Source organism: Oculina patagonica, chromosome 9 (assembly GCF_052425735.1).
Source record: "Oculina patagonica isolate OP01 chromosome 9, crgOcupat, whole genome shotgun sequence".
In the NCBI taxonomy this organism is placed as follows: Eukaryota; Metazoa; Cnidaria; class Anthozoa; order Scleractinia; family Oculinidae; genus Oculina; species Oculina patagonica.
Window position 1 is genome coordinate 14,529,539 of NC_135766.1, and position 22,087 is coordinate 14,551,625.

At 37.8% G+C, this 22,087-nt stretch overlaps 2 protein-coding genes and 1 long non-coding RNA gene across 5 annotated transcripts in view; all 3 read left to right on the plus strand.

The window, feature by feature from the left end:
- Nucleotides 1-7,736, plus strand: part of LOC144666255 (uncharacterized) — a 30,932-nt gene extending 23,196 nt beyond the window's left edge. For both annotated transcript variants that reach the window (XM_078527657.1, XM_078527658.1), the window contains 3 exons: nt 2,788-2,859; nt 5,774-6,007; nt 7,151-7,736. In XM_078527657.1, the coding sequence (XP_078383783.1) occupies nt 2,788-2,859; nt 5,774-6,007; nt 7,151-7,455 (611 nt within the window). In that variant the 3' untranslated portion in view covers nt 7,456-7,736. The remainder of the gene's footprint in view (nt 1-2,787; nt 2,860-5,773; nt 6,008-7,150) is intronic.
- The window catches only part of LOC144666258 (uncharacterized), a 193,538-nt gene that overhangs the window by 165,469 nt on the left and 5,982 nt on the right, over nt 1-22,087 (plus strand). Inside the window, exons 1-3 of one of the 2 annotated variants that reach the window (XM_078527660.1) lie at nt 15,207-15,233; nt 15,349-15,425; nt 15,537-15,800. In XM_078527660.1, the coding sequence (XP_078383786.1) occupies nt 15,539-15,800 (262 nt within the window). In that variant the 5' untranslated portion in view covers nt 15,207-15,233; nt 15,349-15,425; nt 15,537-15,538. Of the gene's footprint in view, nt 1-15,206; nt 15,234-15,348; nt 15,426-15,536; nt 15,801-22,087 lie in introns of those variants that run through there. The other variant, XM_078527661.1, reaches the window with a different exon arrangement.
- LOC144666290 (uncharacterized) lies at nt 17,258-21,998 on the plus strand. The gene is made up of 3 exons (XR_013573157.1): nt 17,258-17,505; nt 17,783-17,828; nt 20,224-21,998. It is a non-coding gene; the product is annotated as an uncharacterized LOC144666290 (long non-coding RNA).

Here is a 22,087-nt window from a genome sequence, read left to right on the forward strand (position 1 = left end):
CTGAGTAAACAACAAAGTGCCTAGTTCCCAGTGCTACTCGGTTGGAGTAATCTTTCACTCCTCACACGGCCGTCCACCGGGCCATAGCATATAGGCGTTACCGCCTAAAAAGAAATTCGAAATCTCTTTTTTTCACCTCGTTTTCGCACTCTAAAATTGTGAAATTTCACTTCCGGTTGGGTCCAAACCGCGCACATTGGGGAGCTAGGTCTATTCTGCTTTTGACGTCATGGCCGGTCTAGACCCAGCTCCCAACTGTGCGCCGTGACGTCAAAAAAGAATGCGCTCAGTGATACACTCAATAACCAAACAAACCGAACATGGAATTTTAAAGCTGCGACGGCATAGATTTAAAATCGCTAAAACCACAACAACACGTGCGCTACTTCTAAATTCGTTTTGAGCCTAATAAGTCAAGATTAAAAACCGCCTTTTCATTTTACTTACCTGTAAATTTGCTGATATGATATATGATGGCTTTATTTTCACACACTGTTTCCATTGGCTTTTCTAAAAAAAAACTATTATTACACTAGTATCCCTCTAGACTTCAGATCATTTATAAACTTCCAAGCCTTTAGCTTTTTTTTCGGTTTTCCGGCAACCCAGCCGCAATCTTCCTTTGAAATTCCCTGTTCAGTTTGTTTGGTTCTTGAGTGTATCACTTGTTTGACGTCACGGCGCCCAGTGGGGAGCTGGGTCTAGACCGGCCATGACGTCAAAAGCAGAATAGACCCAGTTCCCCACTATGCGCGGTTTTGGACCCAACCGGAAGTGAAAATATTGCGTGTTTTAGGTCGAAAACGCGGTGAAAAAAACGAGATTTCGAATTTCTTTTTTCGATGTTCGCATCAGCATACCACGTAGATTTAATCAGGCAAATAAAAAAAATCTGTCATATACACTTTAAAAAAATTATAAGAGTTCAAAGTCAGCGCGGGCCTCAACCCCCCCCCCCCCCTACCCCCCCCCCCCCGGGCTGAATAGGGTTAACAGTACTTAGCTACTAAGCTTCTTAGCAGCTACAGCTAAAACCTGAAATTATCCGACTGCCTTTATTCGTCTGTACAGATTGACACGTCGTTTGTATTGGGTGTGCATTGTTTTCCATGCTGTGATACAGTATTGCGCTTCACTTGCATTTAGATCGAGACGTGTTTAATTTTATTTTTTAAATGGTGTTTTCAACAAGTTTCGATTAATTTATAGTTGAATGTTATATGCTTGTAGAATTAGGAATACAAATCGTTCAACAGAATTTTCACACGCAATTGAAAATGAAGCTAAGAAGCATACACATAGTATCATTTGTAAAGTAAATGGTTTGAACCCAGGAGTATCAGTAGTTCGTATAGTGTGATCGTCCGGGTGAGAGTAGTTCTGAGAAGAACTGTTGTTGGTGACTGACGTTTCGACAACCTGAGCGGAAGTCATCTTCAGAGTCAAGTGAAAAGTTGTTGTCAGTCGATGATGTTATAAGTCTGGTCCGTTGAAGCTGATTGGTCAGTTAAGCCGTGATGTTATTGGCTGTAAGACTCGTGTAAAGTTTGTCATCAGTAATTGGTCAGTTTCGATCCGTCTATTGTTAGTCTAATTAAGTCGTTCTGTTCCGTCTATTGTTAGTCAAATTAAGTCGTTCTGTTGGCGGTTCGTTTGTCGCTTCTCTTTTCGTCGTGAATAAGTCGTTTGTAAGGTGCCGGTAGTTGTTGACATCTGTTGATAGGCTTCTGTTCTAAGTTTGTGTACCAGCTTTCCAGAGTCAGTCGTTGAAAATAGTTAGTACTGTAGGTTAAGCATTCAGCAGAGTCCCAGTCGATTTTGTGTTTAGTAAGTCGGTGGTGTTCAGAAATGTGATTGTTGACATCACCATTTCTCGTCGCTCGTTTGTGTTCAGTCAGTCTCGTGGTCAAGTTTCTACCGGTCTCTCCGATGTAGGAGGCCTGGCAGTCGGAGCATTTGATCTTATAAATCGCTCCCTGTCTGTTGTTAGGTTCGTCCCTGTCTTTAACGTTGGTCAGTAAATGTCGTAACGTTGTTATAGGTTTGTGAGCTACACGGATATTGTAGGGTTGTAGGATCCGCGCAATAGTCTCAGAAGTGCCCTTGATGTAGGGTAAAGTCGCTGTAGTAACAGATGTCAGATTTCTGACAAACTTTACACGAGTCTTACAGCCAATAACATCACGGCTTAACTGACCAATCAGCTTCAACGGACCAGACTTATAACATCATCGACTGACAACAACTTTTCACTTGACTCTGAAGATGACTTCCGCTCAGGTTGTCGAAACGTCAGTCACCAACAACAGTTCTTCTCAGAACTACTCTCACCCGGACGATCACACTATACGAACTAGTATCATTTGTGTTACAGGTCTAAAATTTCGCAAGAAGCTCAAAAAGGCGAAAATCCTGATACTTTGCCTGAAGAACATATTCCTAAAAACTTATATTTTTCGAAAAATTCGGAATGCAAGTTTTGTATCATTCGTTAGGCACAAATTACAGTGAATCTCTATTCGTTTATATTCATAAATTTCGCAACGCTAGAAACTAGAATAATTGTGAACAAGAGCATTGCTGTTCTATTCTGCTTTCCTTCAATTACAGTATTCATTAAAGGGAAGGAAGAAAAGGAATCAGGGCATATTTTGATATTGTTAGACCATTTCTATGTCAAATCTGTGAAGATATTATTTGGGCTAAGACCTGTCGCCAACTTTTCTAATTGAAACAATTTCTAGATCCTCTGACGTCGTTTCATATCATTTCAATATTATATTTCAGCCTGCTCGAAAATACAAGAACTTAATGAAACGCTCAGTGAGTTGCAGGAAAAGACTAACTCCGAACCAGCTGGTAAGTTGTTACAACCTGTGCTGATAACTTTTAATATTTATTGGAGATGGCAAACCTTGCACACGTAGTAGGAATATTCTTTGGGTGCATGTCTTCGGGAAAATCCAATCCGGATTATTGTATCCAAAAAAGCCTCGTCCCATCCCCATCTAAAATCCGAAAATTTGAACTTGGATAACGAATCTGAATAATCCACATTCCCAGTGGATTCATTAGATCAAATCTAAGTCCGCATTTTTTAAATTCGCGATCCATACTTTTCCATGGAAAGGAATGGAAAAAAAGTACATTGTCCCAGCGGTCTTCATTGGGAAATACATGTACGCTATTTGTAAACACTGCCCATACGTTAACATACAGAAACGATTATTTATAGAAGGAACGGTTGCTTGATCATTGTGAAGTACATTTTAAACTGGATGCAGATTTTCTAGAACAGTCACTGTGTTCCAACGGAAGCTGTATCCTTCTGAAATCGTGACAAGTGTAATTTTCAATAATAATCTTTTCGCAGAATTCTTCACTTTTAGATGGGCTAAAGAAGAACTTCGGCGAGTGATTTTTGCAAAGGTTTTTCATTTGTATGCTAAATTAATTATGGCTAAGATACCTTCGAGGAAAAATAAATACGTACTGATATTTTATGATCTGCGCGAACAATGTTCACGAAAACAAAAGTCTATTTTCGGATACTTCTTTTCTTTGGTAGCGAGGTATCTGTGTGATCTGAGATTACTAATCCAGTCTTGGATTTTCCCAAAAACGTACCCTTATTGAGATAGGAAACACGGTATATTTATTATATTTGTCCTTATGTGTAGACCCTAATAAACAACCAAAGAGTTACTTAAGGCAAAAAAGATCGTAAGATTCAGTTAGAAGATAATAAAACTTACCCATTCCCTCCTCACGGGAATTTGTTTTCTGGAAGCGCTAAACTAAAATCCTGTGTTCGTTGGCGTATATGGAAAACACTAATGTGGATATGTATCCTCTTATACGACATTTTAAGTTATGATCGCCTCAACACCAAGAAATGTCCAATCAAATGTCTTGGGGCCTCTTTATTAAGGGCTTGCACTATTTCCTGCCATTAGAAAAAATATCTTGATTTGATTAAATTTTTAAATCATTAACGCGTATGCAAATTTGCGTGATAACGTTTAGTAGAGAAAGGAGATGTTTCCTAACGCAAAACTAATGATCCCTATGAACTTTAAAGCTTCGCTGGTAGTACAAAGGAAGATCATGGACTAAACCGTTTATTCGACGATCTTCATTTTTACTCGGGTATTTTGCAATGTGGTATCTGACTTATTTTCAACTTTCGTTTATGCATTTTTCAAGTCATTAAATTTCTCATAATAAGGTTTGGTTTCGCTTTACGATGATAAATGGGTTCGTTTTATGTTATACAGCTGACTTTAAGAACTGTGCTGAACTGTACAGATCTGGAAAACAAAACAGTGGTGCTTATACAATCACCCCACATGCATTTGATGTCCACGCCTTGACCTTCGGTTGACGTTGTTGAATATTCAGTGCTTTTCACTTCGGATGCGTGCTGTCTACTTGTTTCAGCCCGAAGAGATAATTAAAAAAATAGTTTATGACTTTGTCTTGTGTCGATGAGACAGGAGCTTGGAATAGACGTTTAAGAAACAAGACTGTTTCGCGAAATACCACTATTTGGTCGTGTGTAAACCTTGTTAGACCCGTTGAAAACTACTGTTCAATGTCAACCACGAGGTTTAAGTAAAGTTTTGTGATCGATTTTAATTGGATTCCGATTCTCTGGCTCCTGACAGTTGATTTGGAATGGCTTCCTGAACGCGCGTTAAATATTGCAACATTCACCCACAAATGAAATTGGGTTTTCTTTCATTTGAGTAAAGGTTATTGCGATTCAAGGAAAATCCTTACCTGACTCGTGAATCCCACGTTAAATTTCACTTGAAAAACCGATATCGCACGAATCGTGAAGCGATAAGTAATAGTAATTGGACTGAGTGGAGTACAATTCAGGGAGTAATCGGGCGATTACTCTCTGAATTGTACGACACGAGGTTCAATTACTAATTAATCGTGTCAATAACAAAATTCGAGGTAAGGAAGTCTTTAGGAACCTTTTCTGTAAGAAAAAGTCAAAGGTAAATTCAACTGGCTGCACAAAAATTTAAAAAACAACAAAAAAAACCATTGAAATGCGCGTGATTGACGGGCGGATGGCGTAGGTGTCCAATTACAGGTATCCAATTTGAAGTTGCTCAAATTGGATACCTGTAATTGGACACCCACGTGATCGCGCGCCGATTACGCGACAAATAGGCGCGCGCAGAACCAATCAAAATCGAAAATTTTGTTGTAGATACAATTATAATTTTTATTACCTAATTAGCTAAAGTTGATACTTCTATCACGAGTTACCCCAATGAAGATATAATAAAAATCATTGAGAGAAATTAACCATTTAAATAAGCAGTGCTTTATAGACTGTTTTCTCCGACACCCTAGCAAATTTGCAATTATTTAACCCTCATTTTGGCTTTACTTACATTTAAACAGTTTCAGTTACTTTTGCACCGCCTCGATTAGCTGTAACTAACTAGTAGCTGGGGCAAGCACCGTCTTGTAATCTGTATTCAAAAAAATAAATAAACAAAAAATAAATTAAAAGTTGAAGTTGAGGTTCAATTACCTTTAATAAGAGCGTCCTTTATCTGACAAATCTGTTATATTAAGCAATAAGGACTCTTAAATTACCGTACAATTAGAAAAATCAGTACTCGCACACACAAACACACACACACACACACACTCACACACACACACACGAAAAACAAGTTGTTTTTAGGTATCCTAAACTGTTCTTAACTTCGATAAGTTATGGATTTGGTCTTCTTTCTAATTTCAGATTTCACAATGAACTCAGCTATCCTAGCTGATAACGCACTTTATCAAAGTCGCCTTCATCAATTCCTGACGCCAGCTGTTGGAAGTAACCAACAGTGGGTGCTGTGCTACCGCCTTTACACTCACGGCTGGGCTGCCAGAACCTTCCACAGCAGGTGTGATGGGAAACGTGACACGGTTACCATCATCAAATCAGGACAGTACGTGTTTGGAGGATACACTGATATACCTTGGGGTAAATAGAATATTCCATGTCTGTATCTCATTGCATACTGGCCGTGTACTAGAAGAGGCAAAGCTTCTCCCGCAGCAGCCAAAAAGTGGAATTGTTCGCTTCGCTCGCCAATAGAGGGCGACTTGGTGCAAGTCTAATTGTACAGTGGAACCCCGATATAACAGTCCTCGATATAACGATATTCGCGATATAACGATAAATATTCTATGTCGCTGCAAAAGTTACAGAAAAATGTATGGGACAGAACCCCGATATAAAGATCTTCGATATAACGATATTCCCGATATAACGATGAGAATTTAGCGGACCGATGAGAGTTTAACGTAATATCTTTCCTGATATAACGATATTATTGGTACACGTACAGTTACAATTTAAGCAAAAAATATTGAATTGCATACAATACCATTACATTAATCGAGTAATCTCCAACGTTTCTGTCAACAGCTTAGCACGATAATATGCGTGCTTGAAATGTTACATGTGTGAATCATTTGATACTCGTTACAACTTTAATTAAATAATATTCAGTAAAAAAGTACAGGTTAGGTTTACCCCTATATAACGATATTATTGGCTATTTTACGGCCATATCGTTATATCGGGAGTTTCAAAATAACGATTCCTCGGTATAACGATATAATTTTACTGCTCCCTTGGCATATCGTTATAGTGGGGTTCCCCAGTATAAATGTGAAGAAAGGTATAAAAACCAAAAATTAAATTAAAAGGAATTAAGAGGTGTTGGTTAAATGAAAATTGAATAAAACTTCCGGGCATGTTAAAAGCATAATTGAAATTTCTCGTATGATTTTTCGAGACGTTCACGTATGCAGAAATTTAGTTCCTGCGCTAAGAACAACTGTCTATCGTTACTCAAAACATAATTAATACTGAGTATTTAACTAAAAATATTATAGACAAAACTATAAAGAGGGGATCGTAAAGCTTAAGCATGTCTACTCTCTTTAAGTCAGTTTATTTCGAGTGAATGAAATGTGTTAAGAAAATGTGGCACAGGATTGGTCAGCAACGCGAAAAAGTCTTTATCAAGTTAATTGTTGCAAATTTTGGTAGAAATATCATGAGATTAATTTTGTTTGTCAAATGCGTGTTTAATAATTCATTTTTTCCTGTTTTCAGATGGCAGTCTTGGCTGGGGTTCCACTTCCAATGCGTTCATATTTTCGCTTCGCAACAAAGAAGGTCTGGGGCCATTCAAGAGCATGGTGACGGAACCACAATATGCAATTATCAGCAACCCAAGTGATCTTCCAACATTTGGTTTAGACATCCACATTGCAAGCCATGAAGACAGCAGAACTGATTCATACACATACTTTGGCTACGCCTACTCTCTTCCAAGTGGAGTACAAAACAGGTTCACAATCCTGGCTGGGACTAAGTACTTCACACCTGATGAGGTGGAAGTGTTTTACCTTGGTTAAATCACCATAAGATCAATTCTATCAACACTGTTTTACCAAGTTTACATTAATTTGATTTAAAGTCTTCTATTTGCGGTACTTTTGAGTTCATTTTATTGTTTAACAAGTGTATGACACAAGTTATTGCTGTACGTAGGATATATCACGTGATTATTAGCAGACTCGTGTTAATTTTTTTTTCTTAAAGCTTTCAGTTATGGTTGAAATGTGAGCAAATTAGTTTGCTGCTAGGGTAGGCAGCAAAACAAATGTATTTGAAGAAATAAACATAACTTCAAGTGTTCAGGTCATAAATATTGTTTTTAAATAACTATAAACTGTACCCCCTTCAAACAAGGCTGCCGTGTTTTCAATACCCCCCCCCCCCCCCACCTTCGGTACTAGTGATTTGGTTAGGGACGGACCATTAGAAAAGTGATGGGGGGGGGGGGGGTGGGTGGGGAAAAAAGCAAAAAAAAATCATGCAAGCCAAAGTGTCAAGAAAAAAAATTCGTGCAAAGGGGAAGGCAAAGAAAACAATTCGTGCAGAAGGAAAGGTCCTATTAAGCACGAAAATACCTGTCATCATTTAACACTTGATGAGATCAATTATTCGACAAAATATATGGCGGAGAACGCTGAAAATAGCATTTCCGAGCCTAGAAATTTCAAAATTTTCTGGGGAAGCATGCCCCCAGACCCCCCTATACGGGTTGTCATCATAACATTCCTTTAGCTCGTCTCTCTCCAGCCTGCCTACATTGCTTACCAGTTACCTCATTTCTCAAACAGATTGCAAACATGAATGGTACGCTACACAGTGGTTTTAGTTTCTGTTGTCAATTCCTGTCAAATATGATTTCTGCAGTTATTATTTATGAATTTCTGTTACGTATTGTTTCAGTTTTTGCATATGTTTATGTCTAAGCTTCCCACGGACTTTTCACAGAAATATGTGAAAAAAAAATCTATTATACGAAGTGAGAAATTCATATTGCTTTGGTGTGTTAAAGCCTGGTTTTCACTAGCGACGCAAGCACAAGTGCAAAAAGCGAAAGAAGATGTACATAGAATTACAGTGTCCATTAGGGACACAGGGTGGTGTATGATTGGGATCACACTTTAAAAGCTGATATAAATTCAAAAACCTCTAATCCATTACAGACAATCAAAAATACTTTTTCCTTATTAACTATTTTTTTGTAGAAAGGGGTGGGTCATGTAATTTCCAACCCTCGATTGGGGGCGGGTCAGTCAGTTTTGAGCTAGAAGGAAAACGTGGGCACATATTTTCAGTCTTCACTTTTCCAATTGCACCGCCCCTCCCCCTCCCCCCTCCCTCGATACTTATTGACAGTCCCTAAAGGATGAAATCAATTAACAACATCATTTTTATAATATTTAAACTATTAAGCAAATTATCAACAAAGCAACATTTGTCAAAAACATAGCATAAAGTAAATATTTATTTATGTTTTAAATATTTATATATTTCGGTTTTAGCTCTAATTTAGAGATTTTAATTGTATCATTATATAATATATATCTAGTGTTAGGACCTCTATGTAAACCACTTTTAGTGATGGAGCTTCCTAATAAAAGAGTGTTATAGATTGTTATTATTTGTAACAATACATGGCATTTGTCTGAAAAAAAAACAGTTTTCTAAAAAAAAAAATTCGAGCAGAGGGTTTCACCCGAAAAAAAAAATCCTGCACAAGTAATGGACAGAAAAAAATATTCGTGCAAGCCGAAAATTCCCCACCCCCCCCCCCCCATCACTTTTCTAATGGTCCGTCCCTTACCCTATCTATACAAAAACATATTTCCGAATATTTTAAGAATCAGAAGTATATATGCCCAGTTTAATAGAAACAAAAACAATTTAAAAAAATTGTCACGATTTTATTGAGAGTAACGGAAAAACAACACAAATTAACGCTTAGGCGATTTGTCTTCGTTGAATAAAGTGTAAATTAAAAAAACACAGCATAGCATATGCTTAAAATATTGAGCTGCCTAGCAAGAATAAACACCGAGTAAATGTTGCAAGTTTTCCTCAGCGTGTGTATCAGCAAAACTATCCTGATCTCATACTTGATCTTAGAGCACAGTGAATATCAGTGAATATTTTATATTTTTTTATATTTTTATATTTTCTAACCGTTCGCAACAAGTCGTTCTTGGGGGGGGGGTGTCACTCTGGCAGTTGCAATCGACAACATGGAGTTCCTCAAGGCTCATGCTTAGGACCCCTACTATTTACGATCTACTCTAGCAAACTATTCGAGGTGATAAAGGATCATCTTCCTGTGGCACACGCGTATGCAGACGACACACAACTCCACTTGTCCTTCAAGCCGGTCTCTACATCTAGTCAATCCGAAGCAATTATAGCAATGGAACTTTGCATAAAGGCGCTCCGAGCGTGGATGATTACTGATAAGTTAAAGCTAAATGACGACAAAACCGAATTCCTAATCATCGGCACGAGACAACAGCTAAAGAAGGTAAACATCGAGAAGTTATCAGCTGGTGATGTCAGTGTTGCTCCTGTTGCTGCTGCAAGAAATCTTGGAACTTGGTTTGACACCAACCTTAGTTTAGTGACACACATTACTAAGACATGTAGGGCTGCTTTTTATCACTTGCACAACATAAGACGCTTCAGGAAGTTTCTTTCGATTGAGTTTACCAAAACGCTGGTCCATGCATTGATAATGGGGCGTATCGACTCCTTTCACAGTCTTCTCTATGGTTTACCGTCCACCCATATCATAAAGCTGCAACGCTTGCAAAATGCAGCTGCTAGGCTTATATGCCTAACTCCGCGTTTCAGTCATATAACTCCGGTCTTATATTTTTTACATTGGTTACCCGTTAAATTCAGAATTGATTTTAAAGTTTCAATTATTACTTTTTAAGCTATACATGGCAGAGCGCCGAACTACATTATCGATTTTATTGACATTTTAAGAGTCCCTCTATGTACGGTCTTCGTTTGAATTCGGAACTGCTTCTCGCACCATCCTCTATAAAGATGAAGAAGACACTAGGTGACAGAGCTTTTTCGGCTGCTGCTCCAACGCTTTGGAATCAATTGCCGAGCGAAATAAGACACGAGGAGAATTTTAACCTTTTTAAATCAACACTGAAGACATTCTTATTTAGGAAAGCGTATGAGTAAGATCATTTTTAATATTTATTAATTATATTTTTAGGCTTTTTAATCTCTTTTTAGACATATGTACATGATTGTAAATAGCTAGTTTTTAAAACTCTTATATTCTTAGTATTTTTATTTTTTTAATTTTTTCTATATATTTGTAAGGCGCATTTGGTCATATTTACATGTTAATTTGCGCCATAGAAATCTTAAATCTTATTATTATTAATACTTTCAGAATTGTGTCAGATAAAAAATAATGAAATTTTGCCAATAACCTCATTTGCCCCAGCCTGTTGTATTAACATATTTTGTGGCATCGTTTATGCCGGAGATACCCATATCACTACGGATCTACGCAGGTACGGGGTACCCGCAGTACCCGAAACTCGGGGATAAAGGGATAACGTTAACGGTAGACTTTCTCAAAGTCCTTCGACGCGCGGTTTAGCGACTTGGTGCAAGTCTAGGATAAGGGTGTTAACGGGACTTACGGGTATGGAGAGCATCCCGCTGACAAAACATCAAGCAGTAGCGCAAATCCAGAAGGTCCTTTAGGCAGCGTCGTGTCATGCTTTTGCACAATAGGCCTTTCTTGCGGTTTTCGACGCCATCTTGACGAGTAATCAAAGCGGGTAGAAGTTACATTGTTAGTATGGGAATCCGACGGCAAACATCTTTTACAAAAATTGAATTCTGGACAATTTATTAATTGTAAAGTTAAAATGCAAGGCAAAAGTTTTTATTTGCGGCTAGAAAGCGTTCAATCACGTTTTTAATTTCTTATACATTTGTCTATATTTTTCCGCAAATTGACGCGGTTCGCGGGAAGATGGCGTAGAAAACCGTGATAAGGCCTATTGTTGGTTTCACGAGACGTCATCGAAATTCTAAAATCCAGAATCGCACCACCCCATGAGTTTTTGTCCTTCACTTGCTATCAGACGTCCTTAATATATATTTTGTTAAAGGTTTTCAGTTCGATAGCATCCGCCGTCTTTAGAATAGCTAAATCATTTAAATTTCGCGTTTCACGCCACGCGACATACAGAAGGCTGTCACGTATGCTTAAAAAATATGTCTTCTTCTCCACCAACATGCCGCTCCCATACTGTGCTCTCAAAATTTGTTTAGATAATTTTGACGTATAACTGGAGTACGGAATACCGCACAGACCTGAGACTTGAACAAGTTAACCATCTAGCAATTTTTTACAACCTGTAATATTCTTCATTTTTTTGACTCAGTAGTTTAGATTCTCTTTTTTTTGCGCCCTGACAGTGCCCTGACAATAAAAATCAGCAATTGTGAACTGTTAGAACCAATCCCTTACGGCCGTGAACTCGGCCCAGCCCACCGCGGATATGTACATAAATAATAAGTTTTTCGCGCTCTTTATGTATATTTGTTTCAACGTTCGACTAGTTCAAGTTTAAGTTCACGTTCAATGCAAGTTCACGTATCCTAATCGTCAGGTAAATGTCGTTTCTTTCGTTTGTACGTATTTCCTTTGTTGTATTCCGTCATCTCTGCCTTTCTCAGTCTTAAGTGTAATATATTTTCTTATTTATGTCCTAGAAACCACCGGTAATTGTGTCAAGTTTGAATTCGTGTCGTTAAGTATAAATTAGTTTCACCGTACGACAAAGTGTTATTGCTGGTGCGTTCACTACATGAACTAAAGGGTGAAATTGGTGAAGACGATTGTTAACTCCGGTGAAAATTAAATAAATGGGGAGCTCCGCTTTAAGGCTTGCCTAAATCTATATTTGAACATTGCGTGACTCGATGTCAGGCCAAGCGAAGCTTTACTCTGGTCACTGAGATAAAATGAAAAAAAGTAAGGGTACTAAGAACATGAACCGCTGTTGCGCGCGGTTAATCAGCGTTTAATACAAATAACTTGTATGGAGAATAATATTACCGAAAATGAGAGTGTTGTAATATATCACTGAAGAGCGAAGAAAGGATTGATGTCGATTTATCTGCCCGGCTGCCACATTGAGCCGACATTCTGTGGAGCTGAATGTATACCTACAGCCATTCCTCGTTTTTAAAGCCACGTACAGTATCGCGTAGTCAGTGCCTCCTATCCAGCTAAAATACCATCTATTTTAAAACAAATTATAAACCAAAATCCGCATAGCCAGTTTTCAAACAGTTTAAGACGAGAATTCAAGCTTGCTTCCCTTCACGGCGCTTTTATTCTGAAACACAAAAAGGAACTGCGAAGTTTTCAGGAATATAATTAAATGTACTTATTAACAAACAAATGGAAATAAATTACATTAAAAATGTTTTATGGACATATTTATTTTGTTGACATGATCTACGCTTTAAATAAAAATTGAAAATACGGCCGACTTGAAACGGATTTAGTATTATGTTTAGCTATTTTAATTTGCGTGAAGAGATCTCACCCACTAGCATGCTTTAAGTGGTATTAAAAATTGCTTTGAACGATAAACTTATAGGACTTCGAATAAGGTTTTAAAGAAATGATCTATCTGTCTCTCTGTCCATTATTTAGTGTTTATTCATTCATAACATTAGTTATGAACGAATACTTCCCACATTGCACGCGTTGCTTACAGCCGCGAAGATGTCGTCGAATTCATTTGAAGTTTTGATTTTCAATTTTCCGTGTAAATTTTTGGGCACATGTCGATGCGCACCCAATAAATAATAGTTGAATGTATGTGTTTCCAGTTATTCTAGACTCAAAAAACCGTGTTTTCGACTGATAACTTCGAGAAGTCGCGCGGTCTTTATGGCATAATTTGACATTCAAAGCGTTCCTTGCCCGCTGTGGTGAAATGTATTGGATCTTGTCATTAAATTATTATTCGCATGTTGAGGGAAAATTGGAGAAGGTATTTGACAAGAGAGTCGTACCAAGATGTTCGCTACTGAACATGACTGAGGGACACTCTATTAACGACGCAAAGGAAGTACACATGTGTAGTGACGTAAATCATCTCATACCCCGCAAAAATAAGTGTTGCTGTTTAGCCATAACGCTGTGTTTTGTTTTCAGGTTTAAAATAATCAGTAAATAAAAACGATTGCTGTTTTGTTTCGTTTTGTTTCAGTAACAGATTAAAATGTTTCGATACTTACTTAACTGAGCAGAACGCGAACGGAATAGCAAGGATTCTGAGCAGAAATTCCAGCAGAAGAGCTACTAATATCTAAGCGAAATACAATACAATACAATACAATACTTTAATTTGACACTCCCCTTACGGGGCTTTTCAGTGACAATAAATTACAGTAGAAATAACAATTTTAGAATTATAAAAATTACAATGATAAACATTACAATGATAAAAAATTACAATGATAAAAATTTGGATAAAATGAACTACTCCTAATTAATCTATGTTAAAAACTCCTCCATTAATTTTGATTTTAAATGAAATTTAAAAGATGAAATAGTTTTAAGAGTTTTTAAGTTCGATGTGAGGTTATTCCAAATGTTCACTGTTCTATAATGAAATGTTCTTTGACCAGAGGCAGATTTAAAAAGGGGAATATTTAAAAGCTGACAGTTCCGGGTCGCACGTTTGGTGATTTTGTTGCGGGTGGTGAACTGATCGCTTAGATAGCGAGGCGCGCATCCAGTCATTCATTTAAAGGCTAACACAGCGTCACGAAGGTAGAGGTGTTGTTTAATAGGAAGCCAGCGTAGATCTTTCAATGCTGTCGTGATGTGGTCGAATTTCCTCGTTCCTGTGATGATGCGAGCGGCAAAGTTCTGGACCAATTGCAACTTGCAGATGTTTTTTTTCCGAGCTGTTGGACCACACGGATGACCAATAGAATGTCAAGTACAATGGGAACATCTGAGCAGAATTTCCAACAGAAAAGATACATCCAGCAGCGAAAAAATTGAGAGCGAAACAGATAGCTAACTAGAATTGTGAGCAGAATAGCTATATGTCAGCATAATTTTTGGCTGCTTGGAAAATATGTATGTGAGCAGAAATAAGAGCAGAGTATCTCAGCTGAATTTCCAGCATTACAAGCAATCGTTTTGAGACCACTGCCTGAAGAAAGCAAAATTGGCTAATCATTTAGAGCAGACGTAAACGACGACTTTTTAGGCATTGCGATGTGAAAATAATGCAACATTTTGAAGAATTGTATCAGACTTGTTTGGGGTTTAAAAAAGAATTAATGCTTGGCAACCATCATGTGCAAAATTATACATCATTCTTTAGATGCACACGCAATGACTGAAATGACCGGTTAACATGGCCTCCAAGCAAGACGTTCAGCTACAATCTTTCGTTTTTACGCTTTAGTTCTAAAATCATCTAGTTTTAAAATCATCTGCTCAAGCGTGTATTTTTGATAGTCACGCATCAGACCTGGTTTATGACTTTAAAACCAATAGTTTCCCCTCCGACAAGATCACATGTTTGAAACGCCGGTAAAATTGCTAGGCAATTATTTTCACTTTAGCAACAGTCAGTAGTCAAAGCATATTCAAGGCAACCAATGGTACATCTCGTGAAGTCATCAACAACCAATAGGAAAACTACATGTCATCTTCACCCTAACATTGTTCTGTTAAATTTCATTGCTTATTTCCAGAAGGCCACATTGTATTGGAGCGACCTGAGACGAAGTATGTTTTAGTGCTCTTTTTGCTTTTTTTTTCTCTGTGTGTCTTGTATTATGTTTTGATATGTAATATGTACATGCTTTCTGACTATTATCGTTCGTATATTCATTCTTTGCAGGTTTGGATCGTTTGAAAACTAAACTGAGTGTCAACTTTGGAACGTAAGCTTTCATTAAATATTGGCCCATATTCAGGGTGAGTAGGGCGTACAGTGAATGTAGAATCTTAATGCATGTTATACATTCTCGTTAAAAGAGAAAATGACATTCACTTGCGATGTAAAACGGTTTGCTCGTTGTTCCTCAGAAATGGCCACTCATCTGAAGATTGTTATTTTGCCTTTTCTGTTGATGTTCATGGTTTTAATGGAAGATGTCAAACCCGTACTGGCCAAACAAGGAGAACGGCTGAAACAAAGGACAAAAAAATTGGAAGAAACCGTGAGAGAATTGAACGAAAAGATGAAAGAACAGGACGAAAAGATAAAAGAGCAGGAAGAAAAGATGAAAGAGCAGGAAGAAAAGATGAAAGAGCAGGAAGAAAAGATGAAAGAGCAGGAAGAATGCAAAGGTAAATATACACAACATCAGTTCTGACACCTGAAAAGTCATAAAACCCTCCACTGGAAAAACTGAACCCTTTACAGACTTGGTTAAATTTCTGTAAATTTAAATTCTACAGACTTTCTATAAAAAGAAATTTTAAGGTCTTCTTTCACCATCATAACAGAATGTTTGTAAATTATGGTTTTACATACATTTTGCGTACATTTTGTATTTTGTAATAAGACAAAATATTTATAAAATGTCTGTGAATTCTTAGTGCTCAGAGTATGAAGGATTGACCATAATTTACAGACTTGACAAAATCTCTTTATTAAGTCTGTAAATCTACGGTTTACAGAGGATTTGAGTGTTTGCAAATTGTAAAATGTATGTAAAAGCGCATAAGCAGGTCTTTGTAAAATGTATGTAAAAGCGCATAAGCAGGGCTATGTAAAATGTATGTAAAAGCGCATAAGCAGGGCTATGTAAAATGTATGTAAAAGCGCATAAGCAGGGCTATGTAAAATGTATGTAAAAGTGCATAAGCAGGGCTCTGCAAAATGCATGTTAGGCCTGGTTCATACGTCGCATATCTGCCGTGTCGAATTCAATTAAACGAATTAGATTCGGAAAAAGTTCAACGTCTGAATCGGCTGTCGATATCTGCCGCACGTTCGACTAGTCTTGTCGCATTATCCGACAGAAATGCGACACCGACTCAAACGTCGAACTTGGCAAAAGTGTAGAAGACCAATGCAAGTCAACACAATTTGCGTACTTACCTTGCAAGCATAGCTTCAACAGAGCGAGAAATATAACCGGATCTGGCTGAATTTGGTTACGGTAAATACCTAATCGTACCTTTTTGGCACGCTTCAGCTGCATATCAGGCTCGTTTGGTCTCGCCATGGGTATTTTGGTCGACTGTGTCTCGCCAAAATACGAACCATGGCTCTGCCAAACTCACCTGATATGCTACCGAAGCAGGGCTCTGTATAATATCGGGAATATCTGAAAAAGTGCACGTCAGGACCCTGTACTCTGTGAAAGTACACAAGTCGAAATCTGTGTTATTTATTCATTTATTTATTTGTCTGCTTATTTATTTTTCAATTAATTATATGTTTGATAAGCTTTAGTGACACATTGCTTTTAGAAGTGCCAATATATCGAGAGTTCATTACATCGAAAACCTCGATGTAATGAATATAGGGGTACATTTTACGTTTGGATCTTTGGATTATGTTCTTTAACGAGGATTTTGTAATATCGAGGATTGTTATCGTGGTTCTGTTCCATATATTTTATTGTAACTTTGGCCGGCCAGAAGAATATCATTATAATATATATATCATAATATTTTTTTATTTTTTTATTTATTCCTTTATTTATTTCTTTATTTCTTTATTTATTGTATGCGGAAAGAACATCGCGTCCCATTATCTTTCTGTCTGCTTCGGCCGGGAAGAACTGGTTCCGAACCGATCATGCGCAAGATGACTAAATCCCGGCGTCCTCTCTGGCTCTGACTTTTTAGCGGTTGATTTGTAACGGTTCGAAGCAGCAAGGGTCGAAGTGTGTCTACAAATCCATTTTTAAAAAGCTTTTTACTCGCTAGAATGATAATTTCGTTCGCCTAAAGACAGCTTATCTTCTCGTGTAGCTCCATGGAGTCTTCTTTCACCGGATCCCCGATCGTTGCGCCTGTTGTAGGCAAGTGTCTTTCCAAGGTAAGGTTTTGCACAATAGTTATTACTTATACGAGTTTCCATCAGAGGGTTTCCATGAGGCTTTATTAAGCTTAATATTTTCTGGGTAAGCTTAAATATTGAAGATCGGTTTATTTTATTGTTTGTTTCTTTCTGCTCGTACACTTGTCGTACGAATTCGGCCATTCATAAACATGTCAGACATGTGTACAGTGTATGTTTGGCATTTTGTTATTATTTTTTTTATGCCAATAAACACCGAACTCCTCAACATGTCTTTTTATTGTATTATTTCCAGATACAGATGTTCAGGGTTGATTGCAACATATAACATCTATGACCATGTAAGTACAAGACTTAGTTTTGTTCCTGACAATGAGTACTAATTTCAACATGTAAAGTACATTGTGTGCATTGGTACATTTATTTCAATCTCTCAACTCTACATGTATGTAACCAGAGAGAAAAGCCATCTTATTTTCGTTCTTGACTGTTCTTTGGGATTTTGTTCCGCCCATATAGATATTCCTCTGCCCCCACTTACTGCCCCTGGGTCTCTGAGGATGGTGATCCCCAAATAAAAATCACTGTATTTATGATCATTTCTCATGCCTTGAGACCTTCCTTTGAACTTTTTTCGGCCCAAATACCATGGTAGTCAATTAGCAAAAGATCCATACATGTATGTAACTTGGAGGAGTTTTATTTAAATGAAAAAAGCTTCATTGATCAAAGGGGGCAATGTTTACTTGCCTGGATGTCATCCCCACATTTTTCAGGGTCTGGATTATGGGGGTCCTTTCTTATACGAACAGGGCTCAAAATAACAGCCGTTCAATGGACAATGTCCGGCCAAGATGACAATTTGTCCGGACAAAGTTTCAGTTTGCCGGTCATTTTCACCGGTCAGATACATGGCTTTGAGAATGACAACTGATGACCAGAAGGGCATTAGAAAGCGATCTATTCATAAAAGTTCCTGCTAAAACAGCGAAGAAATAGCAAACAAACTATCTAACGAACAGCAGAAATGAGTGGTAGTTTAAAAGTGCTATTTTCAATATTTTGACCGTTAAGAAAGGACACATGACCGAGCTAAAATCTGTCTGGCTGGACAACATGATCGGCAACTGTCCGAAAATTATTTTGAGCCCTGTATGAAGGTCTGGGTCTGCCACTGCACTTGAACAAGACAGAACTTATGCACTGTATTGTCTTGTATGGTACACACTATGACTCACCATAATAGAGAAAAATATTAACAAGCCAAGTACACACCTGTAGCCCAGACATCCAGATCCTGGATGGCTACCCCCAGCATAAGTCACTGGCCCTACCTAATGCACCAGTACGAGAGTGAAGCAACTTACCAAAGAACCCAACAGACTTATCCTTGTTAGTGCTGAAACAAGGACTGCATGGCACATGTAAGTGCACTAGCAGTCCATTGCATTTACATGTACTACTAGGACACCCCTTCTCCCAATAAATCATAATAATATCAGCATAAACATTAACACAAGAAGGAGCATGTTTTCCCCTAATTTGAGTACAGTAAAAGCCTGCAATTAAGAACCTATTATTTTTCAAGTTAGCCTAAACAGGTTCTTACATAAAGGGGTATTAACACAAATTCAGGCTAATAAGGTTCTTAATAGGTTCATAATTTCTGAAAAAAAGTTTCAATATTGTTATAGAGATTTAAGTTGTATTCTCCCTATTCCTTGTATAAAATTTGCATACCACATACTGGTAAGTGCTTACAATGTATGCTAAAATGAAGCACTAATTATTTAGAATATGACATGATTTCATGCATAGTAATGCTTTGTACAAACTTATTTCCCAAAAGTAAACATTTTTAATCATTTTAAAAAAATAGAACCTGTTTCCAAGTTTAAGGCTTAATATGTTCTTATAAAAATGGTCAGGTATCTACAGTGTTATTTGCAAATTTTAGCCTAACTGGTTCTTACTCGCAGGTTTTTACTGTACGCTTATAAATGCTAGAATCTCGTTGATTTTGTTGTGACTTTGAATATGTGCTTCTTCTTATTTTGCTTGTGTTTATCTTTATGCTTATGATTCTTCTGTCACCATTATTGAATAAGCTGCACTGTACATGTATGCCATTACTTATGCTTATTCTTGTCATATTTTCCATTGGAAACCTGGTATGATTTTATTGCATGTGACATGGTTGTGAAATGCTAATGACAGGTTTATGACACAAATAATTATTGTGTTGTGAAAATCCAACCTACAGCGTACAAGTGTCATAGGCTTGCCGTAAGCTTATCACATGTGACAAAATCGTACCGTGCAAAGTACAGTGTACCTAAAATATTTCAGTCATAATCAGTTTGGTGATGGTCCATCAAACCCTGTAACAGATTTAGATACATGTACATGTACATATGACTGACTGACTGACTGACTGACTGACTGACTGACTGACTGACTGACTGACTGACTGACTGACTGACTGACTGACTGACTGACTGACTGACAATAAGAGTATATCTTTATTGTGCCTTACACTTCAAAATGAAGGTATTGGTTGAGTTACAGTAAAGGTTGTATAGCAACTACCGGTATGGTAACAAATTACTGAACTATAACATGCAATGAAATTTTAATGCAAACTGTGCCTGACTGATTGACTCAAAGTTTGTTGTTATTGTAAAATGTTTTTGCTAGTCAATTTTTAACAAACTGCTCTCACTTATTCAATTTCAGATCCCACATTCAATTGCTGAATTATCTTATGGAACTGCAAGGGGAGTTGATGGCCTTTCAATCAATGTTAGTCTCCACCCAAGAGAAAAGAACCTTTTAAGGACATATGAGCCCTGCTCATAAAAATAAGAAGGGCTCATATGTCCTTATTAATAAAGCCTGGTTTACACTTGCAACGCAAGCGCAAGCACAAGCATGATCACGCAAAAAGGACAAATTTTGATCCTTGTGTTTGTGCTTGCTGTCAAAATGAAATGCGCTTGTGCTTTTGCTTGAGTCGAAGACCAAGATGGTGTCTTACTTGGACATATGTCCTTTCCAGAGAGAACAAATTATTTGCAGCCCTACATGAGGGAAGTTGAAAGAATTAGATTTGTTCAAGCTTAAAACAAAATGCATTGTATGATACTGCTAAAAGTAGTTCGTATAGTGTGATCGTCCGGGTGAGAGTAGTTCTGAGAAGAACTGTTGTTGGTGACTGACATTTCGACAACCTGAGCGGAAGTCATCTTCAGAGTCAAGTGAAAAGTTGTTGTCAGTCGATGATGTTATAAGTCTGGTTCGTTGATGTTGATTGGTCAGTTGAGCCGTGATGTTATTGGCTGTAAGACTCGTGTTAAGTTTGTCAACAGTAATTGGTCAGTTTCGATCCGTCTGTTGTCAGTCAAATTAAGTTGTTCTGTTCCGTCTATTGTTAGTCAAATTACCGGTAAGTAGTTATGTCAGTGTTTCATTTGTCGGTAGTGTTTACGTTGTGAATAAGTCGTTTGTAAGGTGCCGGTAGTTGTTGACATCTGTTAATAGGCGTCTGTTCTAACTTTGTGTACCAGCTTTCCAGAGTCAGTCGTTGAAAATAGTTAGTACTGTAGGTTAGGCATTCAGCAGAGTCCCAGTCGATTTGGTGGTTAGTAAGCGACAATTCCCTACATCAAGGGCACTTCTGAAACTATTGCGTAGATCCTACAACCTTCATTATTATTCAACAGATGCGCGCGCTGCCCATATATGGTCAAAATGTTAACGATATCTGTCATCCGTACATAACGGATATCCTGCGATATTTGTAGGTTGTGAAGATTCGTCCGAAATCTTGTAAAGCGCTGCTTAATTACAGTTTTTCTATGTGCAAAATGTGTTTCGTTGCCAATTTGTTGAATAATAAAACAATTATCCTGCTCAATCTTGCGGAATATCGTCTGATTTTAGCCAACTCGGCCTACGGCCTCGTCGGCTAAGTATCAGGCGATATTCCGTGCGATTTCGCAGGATACTTGTTAAATATCCGTGTAGCTCACAAACCTAAAACTACGCTACAATGTTTACTGACCAACATTAAAGACAGAGACCAAACCCTAACGACAGACAAGGAGCGATTTATAAGATCAAATGCTCCAACTGCCAGGCCTCCTACATCGGAGAGACCGGTAGAAACCTCAACACGAGACTGACTGAACACAAACGAGCGACAAGAAATGGTGATGTCAACAATCACATTTCTGAATACCATCGACCGACAGAACTATTTAATTTGGCAAACAATAAACGGAACAGAACAACTTAATTTGACTTACAACAGACGGATCGAAACTGACCAATTACTGTTGACAAACTTAACACAAGTCTTACAGTCAATAACATCACGGCTAAACTGACCAATCAACATCAACGAACCTGACTTATAACATCGACTGACAACAACTTTTCACTTGACTCTGAAGATGACTTCCGCTCAGGTTGTTGAAACGTCAGTCACCAACAACAGTTCTCAGAACTACTCTCACCCGGATGATCACACTATACGAACTACTGATACTCCTGGGTTCAAACCATTTACGTTACTGCTAAAAGTATTTAAACTAGATCT